The sequence below is a fragment of the Gossypium hirsutum genome, chromosome D06 (genome assembly GCF_007990345.1).
Source record: "Gossypium hirsutum isolate 1008001.06 chromosome D06, Gossypium_hirsutum_v2.1, whole genome shotgun sequence".
Classification (NCBI taxonomy): domain Eukaryota; kingdom Viridiplantae; phylum Streptophyta; class Magnoliopsida; order Malvales; family Malvaceae; genus Gossypium; species Gossypium hirsutum.
This window is the reverse complement of record NC_053442.1, coordinates 63,965,419-63,985,112: the sequence shown is the minus strand read 5'-3', so window position 1 is coordinate 63,985,112 and position 19,694 is coordinate 63,965,419. Positions and strand designations below refer to the sequence as shown.

Below are 19,694 nucleotides of genomic sequence, written 5' to 3'. Positions count from 1 at the left end.
ATGGAATTTTTACTTATTGATTAATGTACAAAATATAATTTAACTTCTAATATAGAGGTTTTCATGATTCTTTTGCTAACAAAATGAACATTTTTTTAAGAGAACTTAAACTTATGATTTCATTTTTAATGGAACTTTTCTTTTCGATTCGTCAATTTTTTTAATATATCTCAATCAAACCAAGATTTTTATAATCGGATTGATGATCGAAACAGTCAAGTCATCGGTTTGTCAACTGGTTTAACTGATTCAATTAAAAAATATTAAAAATTTGGTTCCATAACCAGTTCAACCGATTTTTTAATAGTTCTCTCAATTCAATCGATTCAATGCCATTATTTAAATTGGTACCTCTGTTAGCTCTCAATCTAACTAGTCCGATAGACCAAACATCATTGAACCAAACACTAGCACCAAAGATGTGAAATCAACATCCGAAGAAAGATGTTAAATCGATTGACTTGTGAACCGATATAGAACGATTGGCCTGGACTAAAAAATCTATTGAGTTATTTATTTAACCGAACCGACCAAAGTTGATGAAAAGAATTGGACCGGAACCGGTGTTGTAATTAGCACAAGGGTGGGATTGGTTCTTTTTTAGCATCTTATCCGCTAATGTTGGAGGTTGAGGTGAAAATTAAACCCTATCATGATGATTTGATTCAGATTCAGCCACCTGCAAACAAATGTTGAAAAGGTTGTTCCCAACAACAAAATTAATCAAATCAAAGCCACCCCATTTCACTAAAATCCCCACCCAAATGGAAGTTGAAGTAAAGCTTCGTCTCCCCAATTCCCAATCCCACCAAAAGCTCTCAAATCTCCTTTCCCCATTCCACACCACCACTTTAATCCAAGAAAACATATTCTTCGACACCCCAACCACCACCCTCGCCGTCTCGAACAGCGCCCTCCGCCTCCGTTTCTACAACCTCGACTCTTACGCCGTCCTTTCATTCAAATCCAAGCCTGAACTCACTCAAGGCATTAGTCGAGTCGAAGAACATGAAGAACCCATCGACCCATCATTGGCTCGGTCTTTTTTGACTGACCCGAATGGGTTGTTGGGCTTATCAAACAAATCCCAGATAATGGAAAAGCTAAAAGGTGAATTTGGGGTTGATGAATTGATTTGTTTAGGAGGGTTTAAGAATGTGAGAGGGGTTTATGATTGGAAAGGATTGAAATTGGAAGTTGATGAAACCGTGTATGATTTTGGTGTGTGTTATGAGATTGAATGTGAAAGTAAAGAGCCTGAACGTGATAAGGAATTGATTGAAGGGCTTTTGATGGAAAATGGGATTGATTTTGTTTACTCTGATATTAATAAGTTTGGTGTTTTTTTGTCTGGGAAGTTGCCCTCAAAATAAATTATGCATTCTTGTAAAATATGTTGTTTTTAATCATAAATTTTGAGAATTTCTGCTGTTTTGTACCCATTTTACTCTTTTTGTTCAAATGAGAGTTGGATTTTGATTTTAGCAATTAATTTTTTTAATAAATAATCTATACATTGACATGATACCATTCATATTCATATGATATGTTTGATGTATCAAATTCTAAAAATAATAAAATTTAATCCTTTCATTGACATTGATGTGCTTGAATTACTTGCACAATTTGCAATTCACTCGTAGGTTCTAATTAGACTTGATGAACATTGCTTTGGTTTTTGGCTCTTGCTCCATATGCTATGTAAACACCATCATAGGATTATTTAAAGATACAAGTATATATGTCCATCAGTTAAAGTTGATGACAGAGAAGAAGAAAAGGTTTCTGAAAGAAGAAAATGTAAATCTGATACATAAAAAGAACATTCTGATTTATGAGAAAAAAAGAAAAAAGAAAAAAGGGGGTAATATATGAAGATAAACAACTACAATAGAACAGAAAATCATTCCTCCTTTTAAACATAATTTTTCCCTTCAAAAAAAGGGCATAAGAAAACACTACTATGCCATTTACCTTAAAGACAATGTATCTCACAAAATATGTTAAAAATCTACATCTTGGCATCATCTTTCATTGTCAAGCTGCAAAAATTTTAGCAGGAACAAAGACTGGTTAAAAATAACAAGCCAGAAAATATAACTTGAATTCAAATTTTATATCAACCGGACACCTGCTGCCTTTCGGTCGAGCAAGTCGAGAAACGAAATGGGTTTTATCTTGCTGTTCTAACCCAAATTGAGTTATAATTCAAAATGGACTGACTCTGGGAAAGCATACCTAAATTAGGGAGGGGCATGCAAGCCAATCATATAAAAGAATTTGTGCTTTTGTCAACCATTTTATCATCTCTGGGCTTGCTCTGATCCTGGAGCTCCAACTGAAGGTGTTGCTGTCATACTGCTGGCTGAACCGTTTTCAACGGGTGGAGGCACACCCCATTTGTTTTCGGATTCAAGGGGCTCAAAGACATGAACGCCACCATCTGAGAGTCCCAATGCAAATTCGTTTGACTCAGATGGATGTGCAGCGATTACAAGTGGGTGAACATTGGAACTGTGACGTAAGAGGGAAAAAGAATAGAGATAGCAATTAGAATGCATAATCCTCTTCCAACTACGAATTGATACCTCGAGTCAAAAAGATCTGGCAAAATACCTGATGTTAGTTGGAAGATAAGCAGAAGGGTTTATACGACAACGTAATCTGAGGTTTGCAGCAGTAAATACACAAACAGATGCATCGAGAAAGCTGGCATATACCAGTTGGCTATCACATGAGAACGTTGCATGCGTTATAGGAGCAGAAGAATCACGTGGGACCCACTAAACAAGAGAAAACTAACATTAGAACATGGTAAAGATAATGTTGTTGTTTCGTAACAAATCAAACAAGATAAACTTACCTGTTTCATGCAGTCTAGCTTCGTTGTTTCATATATGGCAAGCTGAGTCTCGTGTACAACAAGAAAATGTATCTGGTCTTGATGGAATTGTACACGTGTGTCTGACAGTGCTGTTGGTGTCCTCCCCGCTGGAACCTGCAGGAATCTAGCCTTCTGCTTTTCCCATCCATCGGTGTTCCACACACAAAGCTGGAGAAAAAAATGGTAAAATGATCAATCAACTGAAAGCAAATAAGTTTTTCGTTTTGCAAACTATTTGCAGCATTAGACAAGGCTCAGAATACCTGAGAATCGGCTCCTGATGAGACGAGCACACTCAGTACATGCGAGAAGGCAAGGCCAGTTATTCTTTTGGAGTGACCTTTAAGTTTACTCTTCACCTGGATGATGAAAACGGTAAATAAATGAGTGCTACTTAAAACACGAGTTGCATAAATGATTCTCCACAAGATGTAATCATACCTCATCCACACGGACATTATATATCTGAATTGTTGAGTCGTCCATGCCTATAGCAATAATATTATTATCTTGTGGGTGGAATGCAAGGAAAGTCGCTGCTGGTGGTGGTGGCATGAAAGTAGCCATTGTCTGTAAGTGTCCGCAGAAACATCAATGTCTAAATATCCAAATTATCGACAAATGGTGTGGAGACAGTAAAAATGGGACGTAAAAATCGAAAAAAGAAAGCTTATTTCAGAATTAATGAGTTACCTTAAACGTCATCATATTAAACAAGGAAATCTTTCCTCCAGATGCTGACATTACATAAGAATCATTCTTCGACAAAGCAAAACATGGTACAGCCTCTTCGGGATTTGTATCAGCAACATCATTGGTCATAAGAATGCCACTTGATGGTTGCCACAACTGAGGTGCTACACTGGCAGTTGCCTACATAATGCAAGCAACGATATAAATTTTGGAACAAGTCATTTCGAAGTGTATACTTTTATTATGGAAAAGGTTACCTTGCCATTTGAGTTACGATCACTACGCTGCCACTTCCAAAGCAAGTGAATAGCATTTGATGCTAATGCCAATATAGCATTACCTGAATTTGTGAAGATTAACCTTGATATCTGCAATGATCACAGAGAAAGCTGATAAGATAGGGAATGAATAAAAGAGATTATTGGCAAAACATCATCAAATAGTAAGCCTACCAGCATATAGAAAATCCTAGAATTGTAGAAGTATGAGAAATTTTCTGTACCTTGGTCACCCTCAAGTTTTCAGGAAGCCTCAAGGATCGACACTGAGACGGTTCATTGATTTCAGTGAGCTTCCAAATCTTTGATTTATCACTGGGTTCTTCTGTTAGTCGGGGTTTCACATCCCCAAAACTCCGAGCATCTCCATTCTGAAAAAGACATAGCACACGAACCATATAAGTCATGCATTCAAGCTCCACTACTAAACGGAGAAACAACGACACAACTATAACAATAAAACAGTATTGAACTGCAGGGGCAAAAGTGAACGTTCTATCAGACGGACCATTCCAGCAATAGCAACACTTCTATCTGCAAGTCCAGCACTAGTAGCGGCTGCGGCAGCTGCTGCTGCTGCTGCAGCTGAGATTGGATTTATTGTAGGCTGAAAAAAGGACACAGAATGTAAGAGAAAATTTGACAAACATATGAAACCAGTAATTGCAAATTCTAATGCAACTAAAAAATTTAAATGAAATAATAATACTACCTTCGGGGCTTCAGCTGTTCTCAAGGCATCATAAGAAAGATTCTCCAAAGTGCGCAACAATCGCATACCATCTGAATTTGCCAAAATCTTAATCCCGTTATCATTGGTGGAAACAGCCAAGAGGGAGCCATCCTTGTTAAAGCGGATGCGTGGACTCGCCTAGGAATTAGGATAGACAACGTAAGCAGCTACCATCATTAAAATAGCACAAAACTTAACATAATGAACTTACTGGAAGTCCTCCATCCGCATCGAAACTGGTCAAAGGTTGAATATTGTCCATATCCCAGAATTTGATAGAGAAATCGTCACCAGCAGCCAAATACTTGTTCTTAGTTGTGTCAAATTCCACAACACCTAAAGAACGTTTGCGGAACCCTTGATAGGTTCGCTTCACAGCTCCTTCACTTTCATTCCATTCAACGATAAATGACTCCCCATCTTTACTGGTGCCACAGGAAAAGAGCCTACAATACCAGCCATCAATTCAAAAAAGGCCCATAAAAGGCAAAACTTCCTTTATCCTGATATTTTTCGACAATTACTGCAAGATACATGAGTTATAGTGCAAGCAAACTAACCTTGTACCATCAGCACTGTAGGCCATGGTCGTGCACCAACGGCCAGGAGCTTCATAGTCAACCCTTGATCCCATATTATCATATAACCATGCCTTTATCTTTCCATCGATGGCTGTTGAAAAGATAAACTGAGGCAGAAAAAGTCAAAAGGAAGCACATCAGGAAGAAGAATGAACACAAGCACATGCTCCTAGGCCATAGCTATGTTGCTCTAACCGTACTCATGTTGTATACACACCTTACCTGACTACACTCACACCCAACTCCAAGCAACATAGGGCCATAGTACAGTAAAGAACGTAAGACACCTAAACTGATAAAGCAGTATCCTTACCTGAATGTTTTCTTTATAGTGAGGGCAGACAGAATAAACAGAAGCCTCGTGACCTTCAAAGGTATACTGCTTTGTACCATTAGAAGCATCCCACACCTAAAATAACACAAAGAAATTAGCAATGGCAAGCACTTTTTTTCTTCAATAATAATAACCAATAATGTGCAATGATAAAGCCAACCTTAATTGTCTTGTCATCACCGCACGTTATTACACAAAGTAGCTTATTTGGATGAGAGAATGCAATATCATTTACACCCCCAACATGCGCATCAATCTAGACCGGAAATTTCATTATGATTTCAGTCAGGCAAAAACTCAGCAAGTGGATTAGAAAAAAAAAATCCAACGGAACCGGGCATAATATATACCTCGAGATGGTGCCGAACCTCATCACCACCATGATAAGAATATATTTGCACAATGTGCCTTGAGTAAGCAACTCCTGTTTTCCGAACAGGTAAAACATGTCAATCAATGTTCCCACTTAACTTCTATATACATACGCATATCTCTACTGGTTTCTACTCACCAAATAAAGAACCATCAGGGCTCCAAATTACACGGTTTACAGAGACAGCAGGATCTTTGACTAGAGCAGCCTGGATTTAGGTAGATAAGTGCTGTTTATAATATGTCTAAATAAAAATGGAGCTAACGAGTACGCTAAACAACAGGTGGCGGTGGCACAAACCTGAAGGGGCATGGAACAAGCAGTAAGATCCCAAACTTTAAAGTTTCTAGAAACCAGCCGCTCTCGAGAGCCAGCTTCCCACAATGCTATGTCCCCAACATTGGTACCAACTGGTTTGTTGTATTCAGAATACGCAAAGGTATAATCAACAGCTGGCCAACAACAGAGAACCAAGTGCAACTATAATAAAATAAGGCCGGAGTATAGCATACCTAGAAGTAGAGTTTGTTGAACAGGATGGAAATCCATGCTCATAGGAGATGAACCCTGGTTCAGCATTCTTGCAACAGCCCTTGGCAGATCATCAGGTGCACTGAAAGCCTGACTGTGACCATGGCCCTGAAACGGTACTGGCATCACATTGACAGGAAGATTTACCTGCACAAAGTGAGCAAAGATCACTTGAGTAACATTAGGCAGAAAGAAACACAATCACACCCAGAGTCCATATCAAATAAGCCAATTAAAGTAAAACCGGAGTACCTCATCAGATATCCCAATGGGCCTTGTCCTTTTGGAAACATGATCAGAGTCTCCAGATGGGTAGTCTACTGATGGATTAGTTGGAGGGGTCCTCGGATGCTTCAATGCAGCTATAAGAAATAACGGAACATGCATAAAGTTAAAAGGAAAATGAGCGGAGGCCAGCATTAAGCTAAAAATGAAACATAGAGAAGAAGTGATTACAGAAGAAAAAATCGAAAAAGAAAAAACTACCGGGTATTGAAGCACCAAGACCAATAGCTCCACCAGAAACAGCAGGATGAGTTACAGTAGAAGGATTTGACATCCAACCAGCAAGGGGTGCTGGAACTTGTGCAGGTGTAGGTTGAAAAGGCTGAAGACATCAACCGAGAATGTTAAGGATAATGAAACAGATTTTAGGATAGCAATAGTAAAGCTCGATACCCACCCCATGAGCCCCTAGAGGAGGAAAGCCTCCAGCTTTTGGCAAGGATCCAAGAAGTGGATTGTTTGCAGGAGACGGTGCTCGTGCACCATTTGGCTGTCCACATGAGTGGTCCACAAAGAGAGTTTTAATATCCGGATTTGGCCTTGGGTTTTTACAAAGTTGATGTTGCCAATTCAAACTGTGATTACACAAGAAATCAGTTTTCCCTTAAAGCCACAACTAGAAACACATCGGTGCCAGTAAGAACTCGGGAATAATACCATGCCTGCTTGCGAGTTCATTGCATAAGTAAAATGTTCATCGGAAAGTAAAACATGCCACCCATCTCACTCCTATCTCTTCAAAGCAGCTAATACATCGATGATAAAGAACCAAAAATAGAAGAAAAAAATTACCTTTGATTAATGAGGGTGCGTAACCTCGAATTTTTAAGGTTAGGGAACTGCAACTTGTCACGGAACAAAGGATTTGCTTCAATAAGCTTCTTGAGTTCAACTAACATGATTGCTCTAGCTGATTTTGTATCCCCATACTTTGACAACTGCTCATTCTCTCTGTTACAAAAGTTATACATTCTTCATTACTTTCACAATTACCCATTCTCGATCAAGACTCAAACAAATTAAACACAAGCAGCATACCTGAAATTCTCCAATGTCAAAAGCTGAGTGATTTCCTTGAAAAGTTCCTCATTGAATGTAGCAAAAACTTTCAAATCCTTCACTAATATCTCCACAGCTTTCGACCGGTCATGCCTAAATAATATTCGAACATTCAGAAATTTTCACAAACTTCCGATGATTAACAAATACGAATAGAAAAACCGAAAGTATGCAAAAAAGCTTACTTATCCAATGCTTCAAGGTACTTCTGCTTTCTAATCTCGAAAAGATTTTCATCGAATACCGATTATCATCAACCTTGGTGAAACCAGACAAGTATTTCTCAACTTCATCCCAATTTCCATTATGTACCTCATCCTCAAAATATTTCATATTAAAGAAAAACCCAGATTCCTGTTCAAGCCTATTTAAATTCAAAGTAATAATCACATTTTAAATTTTATCAGTTAACAGCAAAATACTAATTAAAATCAAATGCCATTTAATTTTCAAAAAAAAAAACCTTACTTGTGAACAGTCTCTTTAAACTTTTCCTCATCTAGAAACTGTAAGATCAAGAACACAAGCTCTCTACTGAGAGAAGACATCGTATCCACCTCCAACTTCAGTTCCCAACGATGAAATAAAAATCACCAAATAAAAACACTAGATCTGCAAGAATATTCCCAGGAAATTTTTTTTAAAAAAAATCAGCTCAAAATACCTTAAAATCCAAATAAAGAACCCCAAAAAGATCGTTCAACCATCTTCAAATGAGGAAGAAAAACAAAGTAAAATTAGGGGGGTTTTTTCGATCAAAGAAGGGGAAAAACAACTTTATACCATAAAAATAAAGCAAAATACCAAAAAAAAAACCCCTACATATCGTAAAGCAAGAGATTCTTAAACACAAAAACAGGAAATATTCGTTAGAAGCTTACCGTCTGAGATCGATTTTCATACAAGAAAGAAGAAGCTTCCTCTTTCCAGAGATTTTTACATATAAAAAAAACACTTTTTTTCTCTCCAAAAATAAGAAAAATATTTATAAAAAAATAACCCCAAGGTAGCCAGAGATTCTCTTTCTCTCTCTAGGAAAAAATTATTTAAATTCCTTTTTATATAAAACCCAACCTAAAACCTTACAGAAATGGTGATTTTTATAGGAAAGAGGAGACGGATAAAGATGATGATAAGCAAGTTCTCTTATCAAAAATGGCTTATTAAAAAAAGAGAACTTATGATGATACGTAATCCTACTTATTAATAAGTACAGTAAATGATAGCCCCTATTAAGCCGGCTAAACCCTGTCGAGTTTATCAGTGTGGAATCTCTAGCTGACAGCTATCCTACTTAAAGGAATAATCACGTGTAACAAAGTGTATTCCATTTTCATTGTCGATCGTCGATTTGAGATTTGATTTTTTATATTTTGATCAGTCGGTTGGAAATAGAGGTTGAGATCAATGTGAGGAGTAGGGAAATTTTGCTTGGAAAGCGATCTTTTACTATTCTCAGATCTACGAAAGAAACGACAGGCTTTTCTCGAAAAAGTTTGACCCTGGATTTTGTTCAATATTACGGAACATGCCATTGTTTTTATCATGTGAAAGGGTGAATTTATCGTGATATATTTTTGAAGGAACGAGAAAGCAAAGCAAATAATTAATTCATTGAATGGATCTAAAACCGATAATTTAAAATTAAAAAATTAAAAAAAAAAACCAACATGATTAATACATGTATCTACATTTTAATAATTTTATACTGTTCTTTAAAAAAATAAAAATAATTTTATATTATTTATGTTCCACAGCATTTATTGCAAAATATATTTTAAATTTAATAAAAATAATTTTTTAATCTCGTCTTTTAATGCACTCGAAATCACGTCTTTCTATATTGATAATAATATCCATATCGATCGAGTTAAGACTCGATTAATTATGAATAATTATATTTTAATATTAAATAATAGGTTTTGGTGTGTTGACGAAGACGTTTTAGGTTGGTGTGAAAAAGTCAATCGCGTGATTGATTCTAATGTAAGTTCTAACATGCTAAAATCGTAATTACATTAATAAATTTAAATTTATTTATTTATTTATTTAAAAAATTCATTTTAATAGATGTCGTAAAAGCAAAGAAGCACTAACATTTTAAAAAGTTATTCTCATAAAAGGAAGAAAAAAAAAACTTTTCCTTTGAATGCGTAAAAGTTGTGTGCAACCAAAAAGATTAAAAAAAGAAAAAGACATGCATGAGTTGATAAAGTCAAAATACTCTAAATTTTATTTTCTTAATATAATAAATATAAAAATAAATATATATTCGATTAATTGTAACGTAAATTTTAAATAATACAATACACAACAGATGAAAAATTAGATAAAAACTAGATTAATTCGAAAAGCACTAAAAAATTCATACAAGACATAGCGTAAAGTGATATTTTTGTGTTATATAAATTTTAATATTTTTTTTATGTCATGTCCCTTTTTTTTTATTCAATAATTTTTATCCGTTCAAAATGTATAGTAGAGTTAAGGATTGTCCCCAAGGGTCTTAGTTGTACTACGAAGCTTGTCCGAAAAATAGATTTAATAAAATTAAATATGTTTTTTAAATGGATTAAGTTTCGGGTAAAGTTTTTTTGAATCGAGTTTAACTCGGCTTAAATTTGAAAAAACAAAACTGCTGCTTTTTGTTGTTGTTGTTTTGTTATTATTTTGGTGTTGTTATTGTTTAAATATTATATAACTCTTGTTTTATTGTTAATTTTGTTATTATTTTAGAGGTATTTGATTGTTAGGTTACACCTATCTCAATGTTATTTTCAATTTGCTAGGAATTTTGAGTATATTTGATGTATTATATTTTTTAAAATTTGTTTTTATAGAAAAAATAATAATATAAATCTTTCCTTTTACAAAATAAATTATATATTTATGAGGCCATTTTTATCACTTTATATTTTATATAAAATCGATAAAACTTATTATAGGTTTTGAACCTGAAACCTAATTAATTTTAGGAATAATATTTAGTACACTGTAAATAGAGCTTTTAGACTCCACAAATAATATCAAAAGATTGACAAATGTACTATAAGCATATATTAAAATATTTTTTTTAAAAGAAAGACACGTGACAATTTTTAAAAACTGGTTATACCTACTAACCACAATCTAACATATATTTAATAGGTTGTTTGTAATGTACCAAATAATAATAATAATAATAAAATAATTGATGGCCACATGTTGAAAGCACAAGAATTATTGAGATCCACTACAAATAATAATTGCTAAAGGGTCCAAATAAATCTCTATTTTAGGACTAAGGGCATAAATTCAAAATTTTTTTCTTTTTTTCAAATTGTCAATAAGTCAAGGTCAAGGATGTTTTTAGCTTCCAAAAAACGGACACGTGTGATGTGGGCGAAAAAAGGTCAAATAAAAAATAAAAACTCTACAGAAAGTAGAAAATAGTCACTATTAATAAATATTTTTTAAATTATTAAAAAATTAAAGTATGACGCGTGTTACATACATAATAAATTTATTATCTGACGCGGTAGAGTGAGAAAATTTTGTCATATTTTTAAATAATGAAAAATTAATTTATTATATTTTTATAATAAAACTTTGATATTTTTTAAAATTAACATTAATTAATATGTTTAATATAAAAAGTTATGCATAAGTGGGTAGAAACCCAGATAATAATTAAAAAGGAAAGAAACAAAAGAAAAGGAGAAGATTCTAAAGCGGACGCGCTTTAAAGGAGAGTGAAAAGCACGAGTCACGGAGGCTCCGACAAATTGGTGGTGTGTGGATTTTGAATCAGCAAAGTGGGGTCCGACCAGTCGGTCATCAGTCTGTCAAAAAACTTGTCTGATAATACGGATTCACATTTAGATTTTTCTTTTTTCAGAAAATAAGATTTTTAATTATTATTCACACCAAATTTTATGGTTGTAAAAAAAAATTAAATATCAAAATGGTATGTTAATAGGGGTAGTGCCACGATAGATACCACTATCATTTTTTTTTCTAAAATTATTTTTTCTTTTTTAAAATATTATTTTATTAGTGGTGTCTCTCTCATAGATGGTGTCACAATTAAAAAAACTCTAAAATACGACCCGCATAAAATATAGTTGAAATACCAAAAAACGGTTGAAATATGGTATGACATACCATTTTGGTATTTAATTTATGTTTTTTATATTATTCAAGTAAAAAAATCAAATTTACAATAGATGTTAACTTTTAAATATTTATCGAATTTGATATCAAGTTTAATTTTTTAAAAAGTGATTTAAAAATTATAATTTTTTTTACATGTCACTGCCGCCTATCGATGGCGCTACATGGACACAATTTATGGGGTGTTGAGTTAGTATTTGTATCACGCGCGAGGGAGCAAATTGCAGTACGATCATGGCTGTACTATTCTAACATTATTCTGACCTTGCATTAATTACATCATAACAGACAGTGTGACAATTACGTACACCTTATATATATATTTATAAATTAATTATGTGAAATTAAAGATTTAATGATTAACTTGTGAGAGTAGGGCACTTTCATAAAACTCAGCTGTCAACGTCGGGAAGAAATGACAGTAATTAATTAATTAATTTCATGCGTTTTTCTCATTTTTCTTCAAAGAAGAAAATTTAAAGGTCCAATGCCGAAAGCTTTGATTGAAAATTGTTCTTATCACTAATTGAGGTAAGGGGTTTTTTTAGGGAAAAAAAACAAAATTAATATCAACAATTATATAAAAGAAGTTTAATTATTTTATAATTAAGTTGAGTTGAATTTCAATTGAGATTTCTTTCTAATTAAGACCAGATATTGGTATTAATATATTTTTTTGTTTATTAATATAAACTCAAATCTAATTTAAAATCTGACGAAACACCCGCAAAATAATCTCCGGCCTTTTCCATGATTTGGACGACCAAACAAACAACGGAGAAATAAAAGGTTGGATTGTGACCTAAAAAAGCTTTGACATCCTTAAATGAAAATAATCATAATAATATCAAAATAGAGTGTTTATTACCGATAGTAGTAACTAATTCTCTTGTCGCGGATACTTTTTAAAAACATAAACAATTGGTAATGAGATGTGTGTCCATTCTTATGGGCGAAGATCAAAGTCCCAAACTCATGGTTAAGAGATGACAAACTATTTTGATTTGGTAAACGAGTGTTTATAGATGTTAATAAAAGCTAAAAAAAACTTACACAGTGTATAAATTTTGATGGTTCAGTTTTTTTAAAATTGAGACTTGTTATACGATGATAATAATTTATATATTTTTCATATTTTATATTTTATTATATAATAACCCAACTCGGGATTCCCAAAAAATTGACCTAAAAACCCACTTAAAATGTAATTCCAAAGACCCTTTAAAGGGGGTATTCATCCGCTCTGCTTCTGGCTTTAAACAACTCATCCCCTCTGGTGCATCAACAATATTAAATCCACACGATATATAAATGTTGGGGATTAAAATTATTATCATGTTATTTAATATCTGATGACAAAAAAAAAACTAAATAATCAAGTTAACGTTTTATAACTGTTCATGTTTACATGACTAAAAAAAATTTACCAATAATTGAACGACTATAAATACACTTTACCTATTATTATAAAATTAAGTTCATTAAATTCGTAATCTTGGAATTTTTTTTCTCTCTTCTGACCTAATTTACTAAAGTCGTAACCCTAAAGTTTCCGAAATTAAATAACATAATAACATCATTACAGACATTAAAAGATAAAAGCATAACATTATCTTATTTTTAATTATTTATTTCATTGCCCCCACTTCACACTAATTGTTTGATGAGACTTATCTTTTTATTTTGTTCTTACCATTTTAGTCATTATTCAACACCATTGCAACTTGTTCCTTACCATTTATATTTTTTCCCCTTGAAATTTTATGATTTTATTATTATTTTTTTCTCAGTCACATCAATTCAATTAAAATTAAGATAAAATTTTAAAAATTAAAAATTAAATATACACATTTATTTTTTTAATTTTTTTAAATGTGCAAATACATTCTTATATGATATTACATAATAAACATATTTATTAAAAAATTATAAAAATCAAATATAAAAAATAATCATAAATTATTAAAATATTTATTATTTTTTAAAGGATAAGACTTTAAATACGTCGGTGTCTATGCACTATGCTTTTACTAAAAATATTGTTCAAACATCAAATTTTGGTTGAAAACGTGTTGTACAAGTGCTATAATTTTGTGAATTTTATAAAATTAAATATTTTATTAATATTAATATAAATAATAGCTTTCCGATAATATTTACTTTCTTGTACTTGAACGTACTCAAACTCGTATTCTTATGTATTGATAATAATGTTCATATCGATTGAAATAAGACTCGATAATTATTTATAATTTAAAAATATTTTTATATTAAAATAATCCGACAAATTTAGATGTGTAGTTTCGGGTCACCAATTCCGAGATATTGAGCGGACTAATTTGTCGAATTGTGAAATATCGTGATATGATAGGAAAATATCGTCGCATATTTTTTCTTAGAATTTATTTGTCAGATGTCAGTCATCAAGCAGTGGGTCTTTCAGCTTTAGTTGAGAAAGTGGAGTTATGGTATCCATCACTTTTTTTTTTCTTTCTCTTTATTAATTTTTTTTAAGAACTGTAAATCAAAATTTTAAAATCCTTAACATTATTTAATATTTTTAGATTATTATGGATAGAAGATTTTTAAAATCAGATCGGTGATGACGATCTAGTCGGTTCGATTAAATAAATCATAAAAATAAAAAATTCCGTTCAAGTGTCGATTTAATCGAATTTTTAACCCAATTCAACTAGTTAATACTAATTCCTGAATTAACTTGTCTGATGCCTCTTTTCGGTTCAATAGCTCGATCGTTTCTTGATGCAATAGATTCAACCGATCAGTCTGATTCGATTCAAACAACAGTGATAGATAGAATATTAAATATTGTTAAAAACTATCCTAATTCATTCTTAAATTTACATTTTAAAAATGTTGAATTTTATTTTTTTTAACCAATTTATTGTTAATATTTGCTTTACAATTTATGAATATTATTTTTTTAATATTAGATTTTATTGTATTTACAATGTGGATGAAATAAATATTTCCCGTTAAAAATATATTTTTAAATTTTTATTAAATAATAAATATAGGTGAAGTGGTGGGAAACTTGTATTTTGATACTAGTGAGTGTGTTTTCAATCATTAAATTTGTAATTATTTTATTTAAAGATGATATAAAAGTATGAAAAGACAAAAGTGTCACGGAAATATTATTAGTTATAGTTTAGGAGAGTGATATTTCTGTAACTTCATAACTAAATTGGTGACCCGATTAAGGGTGGCATCAACTCAGTAAAATGCTTAAATAATAGTATAGGTGAAAAATATTACATATAAAATATATTTTAATTTTATTTATTTTTTCCTCTAAATTTAATAAACAAATTCTCAAAACCATCGTATTAATATTTTCTTTAAAATGATGTGAAAAAGTGTTAAAGATACCGGCACTTGTTAGATTAAGTGGTAAAAAGTTCAATGCCTCTTGCAACTATCAAATATCGGAAAATTTCAGATGAAAAATTGTTAAAAGCAAGATTTTTAGAACAGATTCAATAATTAAATTGGTTAAGTTACCAATCGATTTGTACCTATTTATTAGTCAATCGATTCAACCGTTTTCTTCATATTGGTATCCCAATCAATTCCTAGTTTAACTAATCAATCAAGGTTTTTTTTATATATAATGCTAATTTTTGCTTATAATCTATTAGATAAAAAAACACACTTCAGCTTACATTTATTATTATTGCAATAGCAATAATGTCAATTGATTTAAGGTGGGCTTGGATGAACGATTGGATGCGACGTGGTGTTTTTAGTTTACTTTTTGTCTCACGCTATATTATTTATTCTCACCACCACCGCTATTTTTACTCTAATTGTAAGTAAACACATCGTCCATCTAAATCTACGCTTAATACTCGAAAAAATATTATTAAATGTATTAATACTTTGTATATATAGGGTGTTCAAAAAAAGCATTGAAAAGTTATGAATTTTTAATTACTTTTTTTAGCAATATTATTTTATATCGTTTTTTTATTTATTAATTCTAGTGCCCAATAATTATTCAAACCTAACGTGAATGCCTAAAGAACCCAAGTTCAGTCACTATCAAAACCAATATTTTTGCCATATAAATTTGTTTGTATATAATTGAGATCATGTACATATAAATTATTTTGATCCACATACACCTTCAACTCATATCAAAATTGTTATCCATATGCATATGTGCAGATGTATATGTTTTGATCATATCTACTCTTTTTGATATAATGTCTAAAATTATCTATAGTCTCTTTCCAACCCATAAATAGAAGGATAATGCACTCTAGCGCACTTGAACCTATATCTTCCTGCATTGACAACAATATCTATGTCAATACAGCTAAGACTCAATCGTATTAATTCTAATATATTATTTTGATCCACATACAACTTCAACTCACACCAATTTTTTTTGTTTTGTTTTAATATTCATATTCATATGCATATGCATATGTGCATATATATATGTTCTGATTATATTTGTATTTTTTTATTTTTTTACATAATATCTAAAACTATCCATAACCCCTCCTCAGTCCATAAATAGGAAGATAATGCGCTCTAGCACACTCGAACTCGCATCTTCCTACATTGGCAACAATGCCCATGCAAATCGAGCTAAAACTCAATCGTATTAATTCTAATATACTATTTTGAATTTACTGTAAAAATTTTAAATATATATCTACTAGATTATGGCACATTTATAATATAGGTGAAAACCAAAATTATGTAAGAAACATATTTGCAAAAAGTTGATATAAATAATAAATTGGGCTTTGATGTAATGGTAGAAGATAAATGTAGAAAATTAAAAGGGCATGGATTCAAATTTTATTACGTGTATATTTTTCCATTTTTCTTTATATAAAGTATAAAAACACCTTAAAATAATATAATTTACTTTTGAAAAGTGAGAGTTTTTTTTATATTTTTTTCCTAACAGGCATCAACTCAGCTAGAAGCTTAATTTACTCAATTTACTTTTAAAAGTTATGGTATTTTTGTCTTTTTCAAACTGAATCGGTACACGGATAATTTGTGACACCAATGCAATCAAAAGTTTTATAATAAGTATAGATAAATATATTTATATATATATAAAATTTTAATATTATTAATTAGATTTAATAACTTACTTTAATGATTTAATAAATAAAAATGGTATGAAGATAAATTATATGTAAAATTTAAAAATAATGCATACTGAAGAGTCATGTCAAGCCTGATGAAGATGGTGTTTTGGCATTTTGTTGTTGTATGGCTCTGTGTGTAAGTCTCAAAGCTGAGGAACCTTATCTCTCTATCTATTTATGTAAAAATAAAAATAAAAATATCGTTTAAAAATATAATATAATAAAAAAAGTTATAAATGAAAGTAAGAATATTTTGAACAGATAGAAATATTTATTAAATTAAGATAAATATATTTATTAAAATATTATATTTTAATATTTTTATAAAACTATATATATTTCCTATATCTATGTGTATTTATACTTTTACTTTAATTCAAATTATTTAAATTATTCAATTATAAAATATGCATAAATTTACATTAATTCTCACTTATTTAGTATTAGATTATGGAATATTCATGTGAGAATAAAAAATTTTATGTAACAAATATATTTGAAAAAAATAAATAAATTTTTTATGGTACTCTTTTTTAAAATCTCATTACGTTTATTTTACAAAATCACAATTTTTATCTAAAAATACCGGTGGATTACCCACAATTTTTACAAAACCAGTGGCAATTATTTACAAATCAGCAGTGATTTATTTACAATCTGAAGTGATATGGTAGATGAGTTATGGGGAACTCATAAGCGAGGCGTGTAGTGAAGTTGGATAGGACATTTCTGATAAATTGAATTTGCATTGCCATACATTAGCATGTGCATTTGAAATAGTGTAGTGAAGTGATGATATGATAGCTTGTTGATCAAAAGTGTTTTATGATTGTGATTATTATCAGGATTGCTAACCCACGTGCTTTGCCTACGAATTTGTTTCGATTTTCTTGTGGACGAACATACACTAAGTTTCATAGCTCACTCCCTTTTATTTTACATCCTTACAGATAACCTATCAGATTAGGAAGCGAAATCGGTAAATCATAGGGCTCTACTCAGATTGAAGTTTTATTAATATATTTTTTATTGTTACCCATTATTATTTATAGTCCCTATTATATAAGAACTATAATGCCTTATTTAAATTGTGATACGGGACTTAGTTTCGAGTTTATTTAAGGCATGCATGGTATATTTAGGCTATTAACGTTTGAGTTTTATTTTATTTTATAATACATGAAACATGATTTTCATTAAATCTACGCTAATATCACTTTTTCCACCGCATTGATGAAAAATGAGTTTTTAAACAAGTAAATCATTTATAAATCAACCGATTTTGAATTAATTATATTATTTCGTAAGAAGGTGATAAAACACCAAGTTTTTTTTTCTACCAAAAATAGACTAAGTTTTCTGTAAAGTTAAACAAATATTTTAAAACAACTATTTTATAAACTCCGCCAGCTTAGTGGATCATCTTAATAGTCAATGTAATCTCCCGAATTTGTCTTTCCGTAGGTGTGCTTCATAGGAAGGATGAAAAAATAGAAAGAATATAGTATTTTTTTCTTCCCTTCCACCGCCTGGTAAAGTTGAAAAATAAAAGGGAAAAAAATTGAAATATGCATAATTTGAGCTAATATGCACATGTCTCTCATTTTCTATTCTCTCATCATTTCAATTTGAAGGGATTGATTTTTATAGATTAAGACGAAAAATGATCATCCCTCTTATTTTATTTCCTACCAAGCACACTCTAATATATTGTAGGGCTGTAATTACTCGTGCATTTAATGTTCCAAATAACTATAATTCCTTGAATGGATATAAATAAGGTCTCAAAGAAAACATGAAACAAGTTTAAAAGATCAAAGAACAAACATTGAATGATTTCATCTTTTATTGTTCTCATATTCAAATTTCACTTGTAAAATGCTTGTTGGGTTGAGAGCTTATTTTTTGTTTAAGTGTTTAATCTTGCGAACCAATAACTTTGAGAGGTCATTTATTGTTTCCTATCTTATTTCTCTTATTTGTAAGAGCACTTGAAATTTGGGTAGAAAATATTTATGAGACTTTAGAGGTTATATATTTACCCTAAAAAATACGAAGTTTATGAATGTTGTACCTTATCCTTGAAATGTATCAATTGAAATAGAGTGAATTGAGAAAATACTTAATATAGAAAAATTATGTTAGTGGAGGTATACAATTGAGACTGAACTATTACAAATGTTCGTGTCAATCTGTAATAACATTTTATTTGAAATTTTTAAACACAAGTTCACCCTGCTTTTGGTACTATCAAGTTTTCAGTAAGTAAACTCTTGGGAGATGATGTGTGCTCGGTGTGCCAAGAAGACATCAAATTTTCGTAGGCATGTTACTAACATTGGATAAAATGCACCATAAATTCTTGATATGGTGTAATGTATTAAATGGGTTGGGACTCTCTTGCCTCTGTACTATTTAGGTCATTGAGCTGGAACCATTAGGATATCCAAGCAATAGAGACAACATTCAAATGTTGGGGATAATGGACTCTTGAACCAAATCGCCCTGGCAAAATCACATTGAACGAAAAGATGTTCCTTCATTTTTGTTCTTTTCTTGCACGTTGGACACTTCATCTCCACACTTATGAAGACGCAAATTTATGACATCTTCCCTAAGAAAGTTTAAAAGGCAGTTTCAGGCTCTACAGGTT

The 19,694-nt window shown here is 31.4% G+C and overlaps 1 protein-coding gene and 1 pseudogene across 1 annotated transcript; one reads left to right on the top strand and one right to left on the bottom strand.

The window, feature by feature from the left end:
* Window positions 1–546: 546 nt before the first annotated feature.
* Window positions 547–1,422, top strand: LOC121218637 (triphosphate tunnel metalloenzyme 3). The gene has a single exon (XM_041096175.1). It carries the CDS (start codon window positions 690–692, stop codon window positions 1,371–1,373), a length of 684 nt encoding a protein of 227 aa, XP_040952109.1. The 5' UTR covers window positions 547–689; the 3' UTR covers window positions 1,374–1,422.
* A 428-nt stretch (window positions 1,423–1,850) lies between these two features.
* On the bottom strand, window positions 1,851–8,822 carry LOC121218636 (topless-related protein 1-like; annotated as a pseudogene).
* Between the last annotated feature and the right edge of the window lie 10,872 nt (window positions 8,823–19,694).

What these genes read in the sequence shown, in the direction of transcription:
- LOC121218637 (XM_041096175.1), top strand. Translation starts at nt 690, where the DNA reads ATGTTGAAAAGGTTGTTCCCAACAACAAAATTAATCAAATCAAAGCCA.